We start from the raw sequence: 15,179 nt of genomic DNA, 5'->3' as shown, positions 1-15,179 counted from the left end.
CATTTTATCACCTTAGATTCCCCATGCAGAGGGCATTGCTGCACTAGAGTGGTTCTTGCTTCAACATGATAACGTATCCATACACAAAGAATTTGCAATAGAGTTAATCAATATTATCCTGTATAATAACTACTTTAGATTCATCAACAAATATTACGTACACATCTCTGCAACATCTATGGGCTGATCAGTGGCACCAGCCTATGCCAACATTTTTATGTATCATTTTGAAACAACTCACATTTTGAACAAAGAACCATGGAGTAAGAATGTACTTTTTGGAAGCGCTTCATTGACAATATTTTTGGAATATGGAATGGGATGAAGGATGAACTACAACAATTCTTCAGTTATTTAAACAGCTGTCATGACAAAATACAGTTCACCTTAGAGATTGGAGAACCCAACATCCATTTCTTAGATGTCAATATCTCAAGAATCAATAACATCTTTATAACCGAAATCTATAGGAAACCTATAGATGCCAACAGTACGTTACACTTTTCAAGTTTTCTTCCAACTCACCTCAAACAGAACTTACCCTAGAGCCAGTGTCTAAGGGCCAAAAGAATAACATCAGATTCGACTAGATCGGGAATTGAAATGGAGAACATGAAGGAAAGATTCAAGAAAAGAGGTTTCCCGGAACAAACAATGAATACTGCCATAGAACGCACAAGGTTGTTGAAAAGAGGTGATCTACTAAAAGAAAAACCCAAAAAAGACAATCCAAGACTGATCCACACCATGAAATATTCTAGCCAGAGTTTTCAGATAAAAAAGATAATCAATAAAAATTGGGATCTTATTAAATCTGATCCAAATCTCAACAGATTATGCCCGGAACCACCAATGTTAGCCTTCAAAAGAGGCAGGAATTTCAGAGATTCACTCATTAAGGCTGAAAACATAAAAAAAACAACATCAGACATTTCTTGCAAAACAAAAACATGGCACATTTGCATACCTGAATTGTCACAAAAATTTGATATATGCCATCAAGTGCCAGTGTGAGAAATATTATGTCGGGAAGACCGCAAGGAAAATCAAACAAAGAATAAATGAGCACAAATCCAATATCAGAACATGCAATGAAAAGTCCCCTGTCTTTAGACATTTTCGCGAAAATAGACATAATATTTCACAGCTAAAATGGTTAGTATTAGAAGTTATTAAGCAACTACCAAGAATTGGTGACCTCCCAAAACGTCTTTCACAGAGAGAATTATACTGGATTCATAGATTGGACTCACTGGCAACATTGGGTCTTAATGAAGGTTTCTATTTAGGACCTTTTTTGTAATAACTGTACAAATTATCAACTGATCAATGACTGGGCTCAGTCATCACTTTCTTACTATGGGTATTAACATTATAGACCCACCAGGGTGCCGTATTAAACCAATTGTTGTTGAGACCATATACTTGTGACAAATGTTCATTCAAAAGTTACCTTTTGAGATTCTGCGACTGGTACAAACAAACAAAAAAAAAACTGTATGATTAGAATGTGAACTCTTTTCTTGAGTCAGTTCATTTTAAGTATTACGTCTGTAACTACCCATAACTCATGAAATGTATCGATCTGTTTAAGACATCACAACTGTTAAACTTCTTTCAGACATTTAAAAAAAAACTTTTTGTGTGAATAGTTGGCCTTCTTTGAGATCATTCAAGGTAGCAGAAACTACGTAATATCCCTCCTTGTTGGATTTTGCTTCACTATCTAGCTCATACCATCACGCTTCTTATCTGCACTATTCATATAGTGCATAATCAGTATAAGTACTGATAAGTATACTACTTATTATTAATGAGTCATTTCTGCATCGACTCCACTTCACCATTTAATACAGCGTTATAAATTCTTTGCTGATGCAAGCACTTCTCTTTCTGAGAGCATTTTATCAACTTAGACTCTTCTTTTATGATTAAATCGAATACCCATCATATTCTATTAGCCAAAAATTAAGTAGCTTGTGTGTTCATTTTGAATGCGCTTCAATTTTCAAGTCATTGCGTGCATGTGCGTGATGACGTCACAGTGTTTACACTGTGACGTCACACGCAACTCTACGTAATGACGTCACTCCATTGCTATTTAAGGCGGCCATTTTCTTCTAGTGTCACCATTGAACAGGAAGCGGTTCCTGTTGATGACAGCGCCGGAATCCTACTATCTCCAGCTAGTGATGTAAGTAAATTCCAGATTCCACTCTGGTTTTAGAAATAGTCTCGTACCTCCATGATTCCTGATAGTGTTTTTTCCTCCAACAGGAGGATATTTTGCTTTTAAGGAATACGACCAGCTTCTTTAAATAGCCAGGTTTTGAACTACCATTGTCCTAGACACCTTATTACCTGGATGTTGAAAACTGAATAGAGAGGCTTTTTGCCTTGACCGTTTTGATTAACCCTTTTCTTGTGGGTAAGTCTATTCCCCCACCTTTTCTCTCTACAGTTGAATTAGACTTTTCCAAATCCTTTACCCTTGCTTATTTCTTGTATTTTAGGAAATCCCCCTTGTCAGCAATTGGGCTGACTATAGAAATTTTTGAATTAAGATTATGGATGGACATTCATCCTCCTTCCTCAACTATCTCCATCGTTGATGGTATGCAATAGATAGACTTTCTGGTAAGTTCTATCTTTTCATTTTGCTCTTCATTGGATGCATTATTCTTACCAAAAGGCCGATAGGTCCTTTGTCCCTTTTAAGCATTATAGATACTTGACATCAGAAAACAAGCTTAGGTATACTACTTTAACCACATACTCCACAGTTGCTCTGTTGACTATAATAAACCTATATATTTTTTTGAAAAAATAGGATACTTGTCCATAGGTGTGCTGTTGATTAGAACAAACCTATTTCTTGAAACAATAAGGTTTAGACAAGCTGTTATATTTTATATGCTAAGGAACAAGTATTCGATATACCTAAGAATGCCTTGACTTGTTGTCTTTTGAACTGATACTGTGAAAATTGTCATCACTACGTGCACTAATGTATATTATTTGAATATTTTTTCTAGATAGAAAGTGTTGAAAATTGTTTGTTGCCCCTGAAGAAGTGATTTTTTCACGAAACGCGTTGGGCCATCATTAAAACAGCTAAACTTGACAAGAAAATGTGATTGGGTCTACTTTTTGGACTTACAAAGGAATCTCAAATATACATGAACTGTCTAATTTAATTGGTTTATAAATGTATGTATTTTCAAGTATATATATATATATATTCAAATATATATTTTGAATATATATATGCATATATATTCAAAAACGAAAACCAAATATATATATATACAATAATAGTATTTTTCAAAACCTTTAGGACTCATTTTGAGCCACCAATACTGTGCAGGGGACGGGAGTTCCCATAATTGGGAACTTGATTGTTCTTTGTCATATGTCACAACCCATATACCAGGGTTGTTTATTATCTCCTCTGCACCTGAAGTCTATTTTTCAGTTTTTTTTAAATGTTATAGAATTCTAAAACTAACCACATAGGTGTGCACGTCGATTACCACACCTCATGGATCTTCTTAAGTTCCAGAAACTTCTCAAGACATTCCTTTTATCCTCCTCCTTTCCTTTCCCCCTCTCGTGCTAATCGCCCCAACTGCAGCTGTGACTGGGGCCTGGTCCCCTCAAAGTCACACAGGGACCAGATCAGCCCCCCACCCCTACCAGTTTCTCCCAGCATCAAATGCAGCACTTGCCCTCAGGTTCCCTTTCCCGTTCTATCCCTACCCAGTCCTCCTGTCCACTGCACCCCTCCCCCTTTTTTCCTCTTGTACTAGCTGCCTTGGCCTGAATAGCACTGGTCCACTCCTACCCATGGGGTTCCCCACTCTGCACTTCTCCCTCTACTGCCCGCCCCCTGCACTTATCACCTTGTCATGCACTTGCATGGTAGGATTGCCACAAGGCCAATATAACTGTCACTTTGTTCTTGTTGTTTTTTCTTATGATTCCCTTGTCCCCCCCTTCTTGTCTTGTGGCGCCTGGAAACACTTATGTATAGGCGCCATACAAATGTCCAATAAATAAATAAAGTCCCCCGCCCCACCCCCCGAATTGCTTTTGTTGGGTGTGCCACATTTGTGGATATATATCAAATTCATAATTATGAAACCAAAAACTTGCTTTCTATTCACGTAATTACATTAAGGTCCCAAGGTCCTTTTTTGTAAACAGTCCTTCATAACCATTATGGCCTTTTTTCTCCCATTGCCAGGCCCTTCCAAGCTTCCTATCCTCAGGCATGTTTGCATCACCCTATTCTGGAGCCTGGGCTGTGTCCTTGACTTTCTATCCAATAGCGATTGTGACCTTCTCTTTACCCTGACAAACTGATGCGAGTACCATGGCTGGCAGGTCAAGTCATCTCAGTATTTACCTTCATACACAAGGGGCTGCATCCCTTCACACCACCTGCTGGCCACCACTGGTTGTGCTGACCAATAAAACTTTCCAACAGCGGGTAAACATATTCTATCCAGCCTGATGTGTATAACTTGCTCAGTGCCACCCTGCGTACTTTGTCTTTCCATATTAACTGCCTGGGCTCCCTCCCTTATCTTATCAAATACAGTTCTATGAACGGAATGATGTGTTTTGTACTAGATGCAAATATAACATTTTGAACCAGGATGCTTGTCCCAGCATGGATAATGGTAAAACCATCCAGTTCTCCCTGTTCACCTAGAATCATTGCATTAGCAGATTTAAATGTTGCTATAAAAACCCCCTTTCAACCCTCACTACCTGCATACCCAGATAGTTCAAGTCATTTTCAATCAGGAGCAGGCATTGTCTTGGCATTGCTGCCTGTTCCCCATGTACTGGAAAAGGACAGATTTCCACCAGTTCTTTTTAAAACTTCATTGTCTTCCAAACTCCTTGAGGCTATCCACTGCACTGTGGGTCACACATCACAGATCCCCAAGTAAAAATTAAGAGATCATCACTAATAATGAGAGACAATATTCCTCAGCCTGGAGCCACCTGAAGCCCTTCAGCATTGGGTCCCATTTCAGCCGTTCTGCAGAGGCTCCAGTGCCTGTGTGAGTAATTGAGGAGGCAAGGGGCAACCCTTCCACATACCACCTTTGCAATTGGAACAATAGCAATACCGGCAAATTAATCATCACTGCTGTCATTGGTTCAATGATCAATAGTCACACCCATGTCATAAATGAATCCCTGGTTACCAAGAAGTAACCCCAGCTCAATTGACTAGAGAGCTTAATGGTTTGATATCCAAAGATTCAGGAATCATGTCTGCCATGATGAAAGTGTTGTGTAAATGCTGTAGGTTTATCCTTGTTCTTGGTGGCTCTGCCCGGAATGAAACCGCATTGGTCTATCAATCTTGATACCATCCCAAGTATTCTAGAACTGGTAATATTGTAGAAACAACCCCCAGCCTTCAAATATATGCGGTAAGTGCTAGATAGTAGGAGAACAAAACACCTTTCTCAAAGGTGATATTAAATTGGTGTGATGCTTTCCCATGTTACACTTGATATCACTCATACAAGCCTTTCCACCCACTTCTCAGCTAATACTTTGATTTCACGATTGATCAGGGAGATCTGCTGATAAGGACATACCTCTGGGGATAGGCACGTTTTTGCGAGCCCTGCTATGTCATGCCTGAGGTTGGGGTTAAATTAGCCATCTCCACGGTTAACACTTAGCATGACTAAAATATCCAAACTGATTTACCCGAGCCCCACAATATTTTCCAAAACCTGGTAGGAAAACGGTGTGAGCCATGAGCCATACTCATTTATACTTTAGAAAATGCCTGTTATACTATTTCAGTAATTTTTCTAGAGCCTTCATTATGAGGTTGCTGGTAGGCCGCCGGTAGTACCGGATGGTTTTGCCATTATCCATATTAACGGTACTGCCGTCGGATATCCTGGTTATACCAGGATATTACGGGTGGTGGCAGAACGGTAAGTTCCCATTCTCTATCCCACAATTGTCTAAAACCCGATTGTGTTATTGGCTCTTCAAAAGTTCTCTGTGTGTGCCAGAAAGCCTTATTCCAAATGTGTAATTGTGTCTTTCAGAACAGCCACCTTCTCCAACTTCTCCCTGGATTGTGCCTTCAGGGTGGAGATAGCTATGCCCCAGAGTACTATCTTACATGCTTTACATAAATAAGTCCACATCGAGACAAAATATTGATCGGTTTCTGCCACTAAGGTTTCCCTAATTTCCAAGGCCCACAGATGGTTTGTGTTGAGTCACCACAGTCCTTGGCAGATTTCCCAACTTGATTGCAAAGGATGGGCTCTTTATTTGAGTTAATTTTAGAATTACGCATATCACCTCATTCTCAAAGGTGACCGCATTTCAGGAAGGCTGTACACTTGGGGGCTAGCAGTACATTTCACAGCTTGTCACTGTGAAATTCTAAAACAAAATTAAAGCATTTCTATCCCTAATTTTATTGATAGAAATGCAAGCGGACATCAGTTCATACCACTGCTGTTCCACTTAATAAAGTCACGATAAAGTCAGGAATTAATGAACCTGTCCTGCAATGTGTATCCTTCCTCTGGTGCCTGTTCCAAAATGGAGCAGGAGAATGTCTTGTGTTCTGTGCTGTTGATACTCTCAGGACCCCCCTTGTTTTTTGCATATTTAAGTAACTCTGGGTCTCGCCCTAAATTATTAGGGGAATCCAGACGTGGACCCCTTGCTCACTATTCTTAGAGAGGCACAGCTCCAGCCTACTGATGAGGTCCAACCAGATCGAAACACGTGTCTCGGGTTGCTGCTGGTACTCTTGTTCAGAGGAGAATTGCCTAGCATTTCGGTGCTGGACTGCCCCAGGGCAGGACAAACACTGATATGTTTTGGATATTTCTCCTCTGTGAAAGATAGTGAGCTATAGACTCTGGGTAAGTCTCTCGTAACCGGGACTAATGTCCGGCAGAGGGACTCCCAGGTCCCCCCTTCTTTTTTGCATTTTAAAATGCATCCTGCTTTTGAATATAAAATGAGCTTTACAATGTTCAGAAATGCTCCTGATTTGGGGAAATGCACAATGAGGTGTAAAAGGCTCATTTGAATGTGCTCCGTTATGATGCGCACATTGAAGTGTCCTCATAATAGGTCACATCATTTTTTGGCCTAAATGATGAGATGCCCATCATTGGCAGCAAAAACGTTTTTGGAGAAATTCTTGCATTGGCTTTACCAGACCTTACCCTGATCACTTTAATGATATTGGGCCTCATTACTAGTACAGCGGTACAGTAAAAAAGAATGGCAGTAATTCAGTGACTGCCGATTTTGGGGAGGTAAATGGATTACTGCAACTTCTACCGCACTGTCAAATTCCAAGTTCAGTTCTGAATTCGATGAGGAGGATTGTCCTCCAGCATGAGGCTCCTTGGTGATGCTACTGGACCAAGTGGTGATAATGCTAACTGAGTTTGGTGGTAATTTGGTAACTGTATTGCCAAACTTGTAATGAGGCCCATTCTACTGGCCATTACTTTGGCCATTTGGGTTAGCCAATTTCAGGCCCTTTGTGTGGAGGAACCACTCGCAGGGTTTCACAAAGAGAAGGTCGTTCTAAGAACTCACACCTCATTCCTAAAGTCATGTCAGACTTTCATTCGATCCAGGAGATTAGATTCCCCACGTTCACTCCAACCTTTCATCTGCTCCAAAGAGTGTCCTTAACACTCGATTTTCACAGGGCTCTTGACATTTACTGTCTAGTACTGAGCAGATCGGGAATTTTTCTAGACTGTCACTTTTGGTGAAGCTTCTCCAGGCATCCCAAGCATTACTGCCCATATCTATGGTTTCTTGTACCCAGAGAAAGTGGTTTCTCTCCTAAGGGATTTAGAGTGCTTAACCTAAAAGTACCTTATTTATGGTAGTCACTACTGTACCCTTCCCGATGCGACCCTCCCTCCATCCCCTCAAAAAAAAGATGCAGTCCATTTTATAGTGTAGTTATTTAGAAGATTAGTGAGGCGTGGAGCCAGAGGAGCGCCTGAAGAGGTGGAGATGGGCAGTGCTGAGTTCTAGCTTCCTATGGAGGTATTTTTGTAATGTCTTAAAAGGATGTGTTATGCATGCCCAGCTCGTTAGCAAAAGGTGCCAGATATCCCAAAATATGGGGGGGCAATCATCACTACCGTTAGTAGCTTTACCTTACCTGCAGGTCTCAATTCACTTTACCCAGAGCAGCCATCTTACCTGGGATGCAATGACCGTTATATTTTCCCAATTAGTAATGAAATTGAACTTACCATGAAACCCATTTCTTTCAACATCTCGAGTATCTAATAAAGGGCAGAGAAGCCTGTTCTTGTCTATGCCATCTGTAAGGAAGGTGTTCATTTACTGTACCGAATTAGGACTTCAGAGAATAGTCTCACAAAGTACCTCCATGTCGTTTTTCCTTCCTTTTTCATTCAATTAGACATCAGTTAAATATAGCCATATAATCAAGTACACACACTGGTGTAGCCTAAAGACGCAGCAGTGGTTTGGTCCTAAGGAGCACCTAAAAACTTACTCAACTTTCTTTTGTGTTCTCTCTCTGTATATGTATGCATTTGTTTTTTTCTCTCTATGCTCAAAGTCCTTTTTCCCTTCAATTTACCTTTGTTTCCTTGTCTGCTCTCTCCGATCTTAATGTCTTTACCACAATCTCTCATGATGGGAGTCCACCCCCATGTCATTGAATATATTTCTCTTTCAATCGCCCCTAACGATGCCCTACCCTGGAATGACGTTGCTCTCTCTTCTTCACTCTTTAGGTTATTGTCAATGAAGATCGAATCCAGGAGGCTAACACCAAGGCTAAGAAGATCCTAAAACATGCCTGAGAGTCTCAGACACGACGTCCTCTTCCCTCTGCTTTGCCTCGTCCCCCTACTGCTTCCACATGTGTAGCCAAGTTTTGCCTTCGCTCTTTGGTCTCCTATATCCTGCACAGAAAATGGCTCTGCGTTGACATGGTTCTGCGGTTACTCATCTGTTACTTGCGACTAATACCGCTTATACTCAGATACTCCACAATGGTGTTGTTACTCCTAGCATTTTAGGCACTGATGCTGTTAAGTCTAGGTTACTTGCCACTGTTACTCCTAACATTGGAACCTTGCATGCCTCAATATTCCCTTTTGTAATTTTTCTCCCTATTTTTCCGTTTGCGTTAGTTGGTTCAAGAATGTTGGGTCAATCAGGAAACATGTTTAACCCATGGACACTTTTGGAAATAAATTTGAAAAATGAGAACTCTCTCTGTCTCCTTCCCTCACCCCCTGACCCTATATGTTATGCTTCATTGAAAATATGCTCTGTTTACTTATTTTGAGAACACACAAGGAAAGTCTGAACGGAGCTGAAAATGTGATCGATAACGGGGTTATAAACACCCTAATTACATAACTTGAGCAGAACCGGAGTTGCGCTGCTGCTTATACTTGGGCATGCAAAGGACCCACACTTCACAGCTGTCACTATTCACATCAATGATTCTAGGGGCATAAATAAATAATAGAGATCACTTTGCACAAGTGGACACACACTGGGTGCTAATGTTGCACATGCATGTTGCTGTTCTGTAAGTGGATGGGCGTTGCCGCTTTACATGTTGCTGATTTTCACCAAACAAGGGTGTATGCATGCATAAGCATTGATGCTGAATGTCTCAGTATGCATAAGAGTGTGGATGAAAGCATGGTTGTTGGGACTGGACCTGATGAGTGCTGGGGGCACCTAGCAGTCACTTGGAGCGCTGTGAGCACAAGGTATGGACAGTTGCAGGAATCGCCCGGATTGCTGTGATCATATGGCTGGACAGCCGCTGCTGGGGGCTCCCAGGCTAGCAGCTGTGTTCCCACAGCAGGACACTGGCCTGGGGGCTCCCAGGTTACACACCCCCAGATCAGCAGGGCTGCAGGAGCGTGGTCATACAGTGTTAGCCTGCAGGCCCAACAATGAGACACGTGACAGAAGTACCATTTATGGAGTCTGCGTCGTTCTGGCGCACGTGCCAGCTGAGGCTCCTTTTATTCACAGTCATGACAAAGCCATGACACATATTCTTAAAGGGGCAATCCCACAATGGTCTACATGGGTGTTGAATCTGCCTGTTTCTTTAAGAAGTTGATGGATGTATTATCAACATGGGTTTTGCATGTACCTGTGCATATAACTATGTGCATTTGAGTGATTTAAGAAAATGTTATGATAATCTCAGAGTAAGACACACGGGAATCCCCGAACACATTTAGACCACACCAGTTGTGCTTTCAAAAGGCAGGGCCAGGATACATGGGGTGAATACACTCGTGCCTCATCAACCGCTTCATATGATCCTAAGTGAATACATCTTTTTGTTTCGAATTAAAAAAAGATCGATTTGGGAAGCCCGCTCTGAGACCACTCAAAGCAGTCTTTCTAAATTGATATATTGATATGTCACATGCCTGCAGCACACGAGTGCACGCAGGGACTGACAGGGGTGGCTGTGCCAAGGATGTCGCGGGAGTTAGAGGTTAAGTGTTTTTTTATGTTGTTGGTGTGTTTGTGTGTGTGAGTGTCTGTCCGTCTATATGGCAGAGGAGGGGGAATGTTTATGGTGGTTGAGGATGGTGTGGAGGAGCTGCTAAATGTCAGTGTGTTTGGGTGTCTGTGAGTGGTGGAGGTTGATAGGGAATGTGTTGGACGGGTAAAGGAGTTGGCAGGGATGAAAGGGGCGGTGGCGGGGTCAAATCCCCCAATTATCCATAAATCCGGCCAGCGTGGGAGAGGGCTGGGGTGAGGGTAGGATCGCCTTCCCAAGGGCTGGCAGGGCGGTGAATTCCCCACCACCAGAATGTGATATTTTGGCATTTTGAAGGCCACACAAAATCACCCGAAATAAATCTGTCTTTTTTTGTGTTCGGCCTCAAAATGTAAAAATATCCCATGGAACCCTTCATACTGCATCTCTCTGCGGAGTCTGCACTGCTCTATCAGAGAACAGTCCCATAGCCAAAACTGACTTTCTACAGTGCAAGCCAACACCAAATTCATCCTGCCTGTAACAGCAGCTGCACCTTGCACCTAATGCCAGCGTAACTGTTCGCCCAAATAGCAAGTCTGTCATGCTTCCACTAGGGAGGGTCTTCACTGAGTCCTACTCTGTCCTGTTTCCAAAATGAACCATATTAAGTGCTCAATATTGGCTTCACCACCACAACATAGTTTTTATCCTGCCCAGCAGTTGTTGTTGTAGCCTCTATCTGATTTCATATTGCTCCTCAACACTGCCAAAGCCCAAGCAGCACTGCAATGTACAATTCAATCTGCAGGATAACCAACATCTCTCAACACTAACTGCAGCTTGCTCAAGCTGGTGGTACTGTACCCTAAACTTAGCTTCACTATGAACTCCCCCTTACACCCACTTTATCTGGACCCCCAACTCTCACTCTAGAGAGTGGGTACATCCCACACACTCCTCCATCCTTCCCAGCATCATTAACAATGCCTCCAATAGCAACTCTGCCATACCCGCTAAGTCTGACCCAACCCTTTAGCCCAAGACAGCCTGCACCTAATCCAACATTGACTCCAACACGGGCCCTATTCTACACTCGAACACTGACTCCATCCTGCTAGCTGAACTGTGATGATTCATCCACTTCCAACAATGCCTTCATCCTACCTCTACTTCTGTCTACCAACTACATCCTGCACCCACACCAGCTCAATTATTCAATGCACACTGGTTCCATACAGAACACAACCACTGACTCAATTGTGTTCCCACAAAGCCCACTTTCTAACCTGACATCTGAACACTTTCTCTCCCTAAACAATGATCTCGTACACTGCAATTGAAGTTCTTCCTTCAGTAGTAGCTCCACACTGCACTATAACTGACAGCGTCCTGCCCCAACACTGAATTTATCAAGACCCAAACTGACTTTGTAAGGTCACAGTTATTAACGCCATTCTCCCCACAGGTCTGATTCTAGATGGCCCCCAACACTCACTTCATCCTGCTCCCAACACTGATCCCATTTGGCCCCAATTACTAATGACTTGCTGCTCTCAAAGTCAACCCCATTATATGAACAACACAGACTCCATCCTGCTCCGACAATGACTGTGCCCTGTCAAATCTCCATCCTTCCTTCATTTCCTCAATATTCTACTTACAATCTTGAACCTGTAGTGTACCCCAATATTGACACCATTCTCCACTCTATACTAACTTTAGCTTTCCCCAACATTGGAACACATTCAGAACCCATCCTATCACCATCCATGTGTCTATCCAGCACCTCCACTCATTCTTTATCTGTCCTCCTGCTCTCCCTTCTTTGTGTCTGCAGGTGGGCTGCAATGCTGACTCCAAAATACATGGTGCCACTTTCAGAATCTAATTTTGCATATAGAAGGGCCCTTACGCACAAGCTTCCCTCCAAGTGCCAGCTCGATTACCATGACCCGTACATCAGCAACCATCACAAGCTCCTGTCTTTCCACCTCGCCGTGGTGTACCCTTTTTTGGGTGTTCACCTTTTAGCTGCCACTTCCCCCTGTTACAGGGATCCATTCCAGTTCATTCATTTGAGTAGTACCCACTACTGGTACCTCTCTCTGACACGTGCTTCAAGCATTGCATCGTTTTAGAAGGCAATTCTTAGTAACCAATCCACATCAAGCATGTGTCCAGTGCCTCAGAAACCATTACCAAGTGAGTTTCTGTGCTTTGTGTAAAATTATTCAATGCAATGTCAATTTCTTTTGCTGTCCCAAATAGGACTGGTACTTAAGGAGACAGAAGATTTCGGCAGCCGCTTATTTCCTAACAATAGACAAATACACCCAAAAAAGAAAAACATGGGGCCTCATTACGAGGTGGGAGGTAAGGGATTACCGGCACCGGTAAGGGCACCGGTGCTGGTAATCCCTTACCTCCCTACTACGAGTTCCCTTTGCAGGTCCTTCCTTAACGCCTGGGGCCTCATTACGAGGTTGGAGCTAGCCTGGTTTTTGCAGGCGTTAAGGACGGGACCCGCAAAGGGACTCTGGAGCTAATAACGGTACCGTAATTTGCGGTACCGTTATTAGCGCCTTCCCCATTCCCATTGAGCCTTATGGGGGATCAAATGGGAATGGGGAATAGCTCCATGGCTTCCTTCAACCTCGTAATGAGGCCCATGGAGTAAAAACACTCCCAACAAAAAATAGTAAACAGACACATCTCCAGATCAGTAGTAGGGGTAGAGTCACAGGACGAAGCTCTACTATTACCACTGCCTCTTCTTAAGAGGTAAAAACGTATCTTATAATCTGCTTGAATAATTAGCTGCAAAGAAATATCTATTATATAAAAGTTATTGTTTTATTCATATTTTTACTTGCTTATAAAAATAAAATACTTCCATTTGGAACAGGGCTTACTTTTTTTTACTTGTTAAAAAATCCTTTCACTCCCAAATTTGAAAGATGGGGATTCAAATACTCCCACTCAAACCTTTTTCTGGAGACCTGATTGTAGAGATATCGCGAGATCTCCCGGTCTCGCCAGATCTCGTGCGTGGCCAGAAGTGCAGGCTTTGCGCGCCCAGCGCGCATTCAGGCGGGAGAGAGCCACAGAGCAGGACGCACTCCCGGGCGCTCCTCCCAAGAAGAGGACTCTAAGCCGCAAGAGAGACTCCCGGCAATTCACACGAGTTGCGTCGCAGCATTGGGGCCTGTTGCCCATCATTGACTCTTGTTATATGCGTTACGTATTTACTCAAGTGGTACGGAACAATAAAAGAACGCAACCTGCAACCACAACGCCTCCTATCATTTATTGTGAGAATTACACAACATATTTGGTGACGAGGATCACCATCAAAACCCGCGTGGAGCCATGCAAGGAGCAACACCACCACCGCCCTTCCTGCAAAGTACAGGTAGGCCTGGCATTCCATGGCCACAGTGGCAACCCTTATTCACAACGTATGTAGAGGACATGGGCGGTGCGGGCTACTCGGCGGCGAGACGCAGGGCGATGTTACTAAACGCCCTAGGCGTCGAAGGACAGAGGGTGTTCGAGAGTCTCACCCCGGAGCCGGTAGCTGGTGATAACGATGATGTATTCAAGGAGGCTGTACGAAGGATTGTGAAAAGGTTCGCCATTAAGGAGAATACTGTCCTGCACAGGATTCGGTTCTACAGCCGCAAACAGGAGGCGTCTGAACCCGTTGATGATTATGTCACAAAACTGCGCGAACTGGCGGCGCTCTGCAGCTTTGGTAACAACGCTGAGAGTCTCATCTGCGACATGCTGGTGGTCCACACCAACAGCAGGAAAGTACAAGATAAGTTCATTTTAGAGACGGAATTGCAGCTGGAAAAAGCTATTGAAATAGCGAGAGCAGTTGAAGAAACGGTAGGCAGAAGGAAAGAATTCGCAGGTGGCCACGGCCCTACCGAAGTACAATCTGTGGCATTCCGCCCAAAGAAGGAGAGGCCGGTCCTCGAAGCGAGAGAAGGAAAATGGGGGAAGAAAGAACCGTTGAAATGCCACAGGTGCACCAGCACGAAGCATCTAGCCTTCGATAGAGAGTGCCCAGCAAGAGACAAGGAGTGCTCAGTATGCAAAAAGATTGGTCACTTCTCAATCATGTGTCGGTGGCGCAACAAGAAGGTCACGAGTGTCAATGCTGAACACAACACGGAGAGGGATTCGTCCTCGGAAGATGAAGGGAGACCGACAGTCATCATGGTGAACAGCTCACGGGCCAGAAGGGAAAAGCCCCATTGTGCAATCAAAATCAATGGACTGGAAACAAGGGTCATGGCTGATTCGGGTTCTGATCTCACCATAATACCCCTACGCACATACAAATAGATGATGGGTACAGAGACGGTCCAAGTACTCAGCACACGGCACAAGCCTACAGTTTTTGGCGGTGCGTCTGTAAACCTGTTGGGCTACATCAAAGGGAAAGTGGAGTTCAAAGGAAGAGAAACCACCACCAAAGTTTATTTTAGTCAAGAAGGCCCAGCGGTATTAGGGTGGGATGACCAGGCAAAACTGAAAATCAAGCTGGACCCCGGCACAGAGGATCAGGTACTGTCAGTCAGTGGGAGGAGCGCGCAAGTAGCGAAAAGTGATAACCCCAAACTGT

The 15,179-nt window shown here is 43.3% G+C and overlaps 1 protein-coding gene across 5 annotated transcripts in view; it reads left to right on the top strand.

Moving 5' to 3' along the window:
* LOC138566707 (synaptosomal-associated protein 25-like) overlaps positions 1-9,291 on the top strand; it is a 940,697-nt gene extending 931,406 nt beyond the window's left edge. For all 5 annotated transcript variants that reach the window (XM_069644302.1, XM_069644300.1, XM_069644298.1 and 2 more), the window contains one exon: positions 8,811-9,291. In XM_069644302.1, coding sequence (XP_069500403.1) covers positions 8,811-8,879 — 69 coding nt within the window. In that variant the 3' untranslated portion in view covers positions 8,880-9,291. The remainder of the gene's footprint in view (positions 1-8,810) is intronic.
* The last annotated feature ends 5,888 nt before the right edge of the window (positions 9,292-15,179 follow it).

The sequence above is a fragment of the Ambystoma mexicanum genome, chromosome 2p, assembly GCF_040938575.1.
Source record: "Ambystoma mexicanum isolate Mex_15411 chromosome 2p, UKY_AmexF1_1, whole genome shotgun sequence".
Taxonomy (NCBI): Eukaryota; Metazoa; Chordata; class Amphibia; order Caudata; family Ambystomatidae; genus Ambystoma; species Ambystoma mexicanum.
This window is presented reverse-complemented; position numbering and strand designations above follow the sequence as displayed.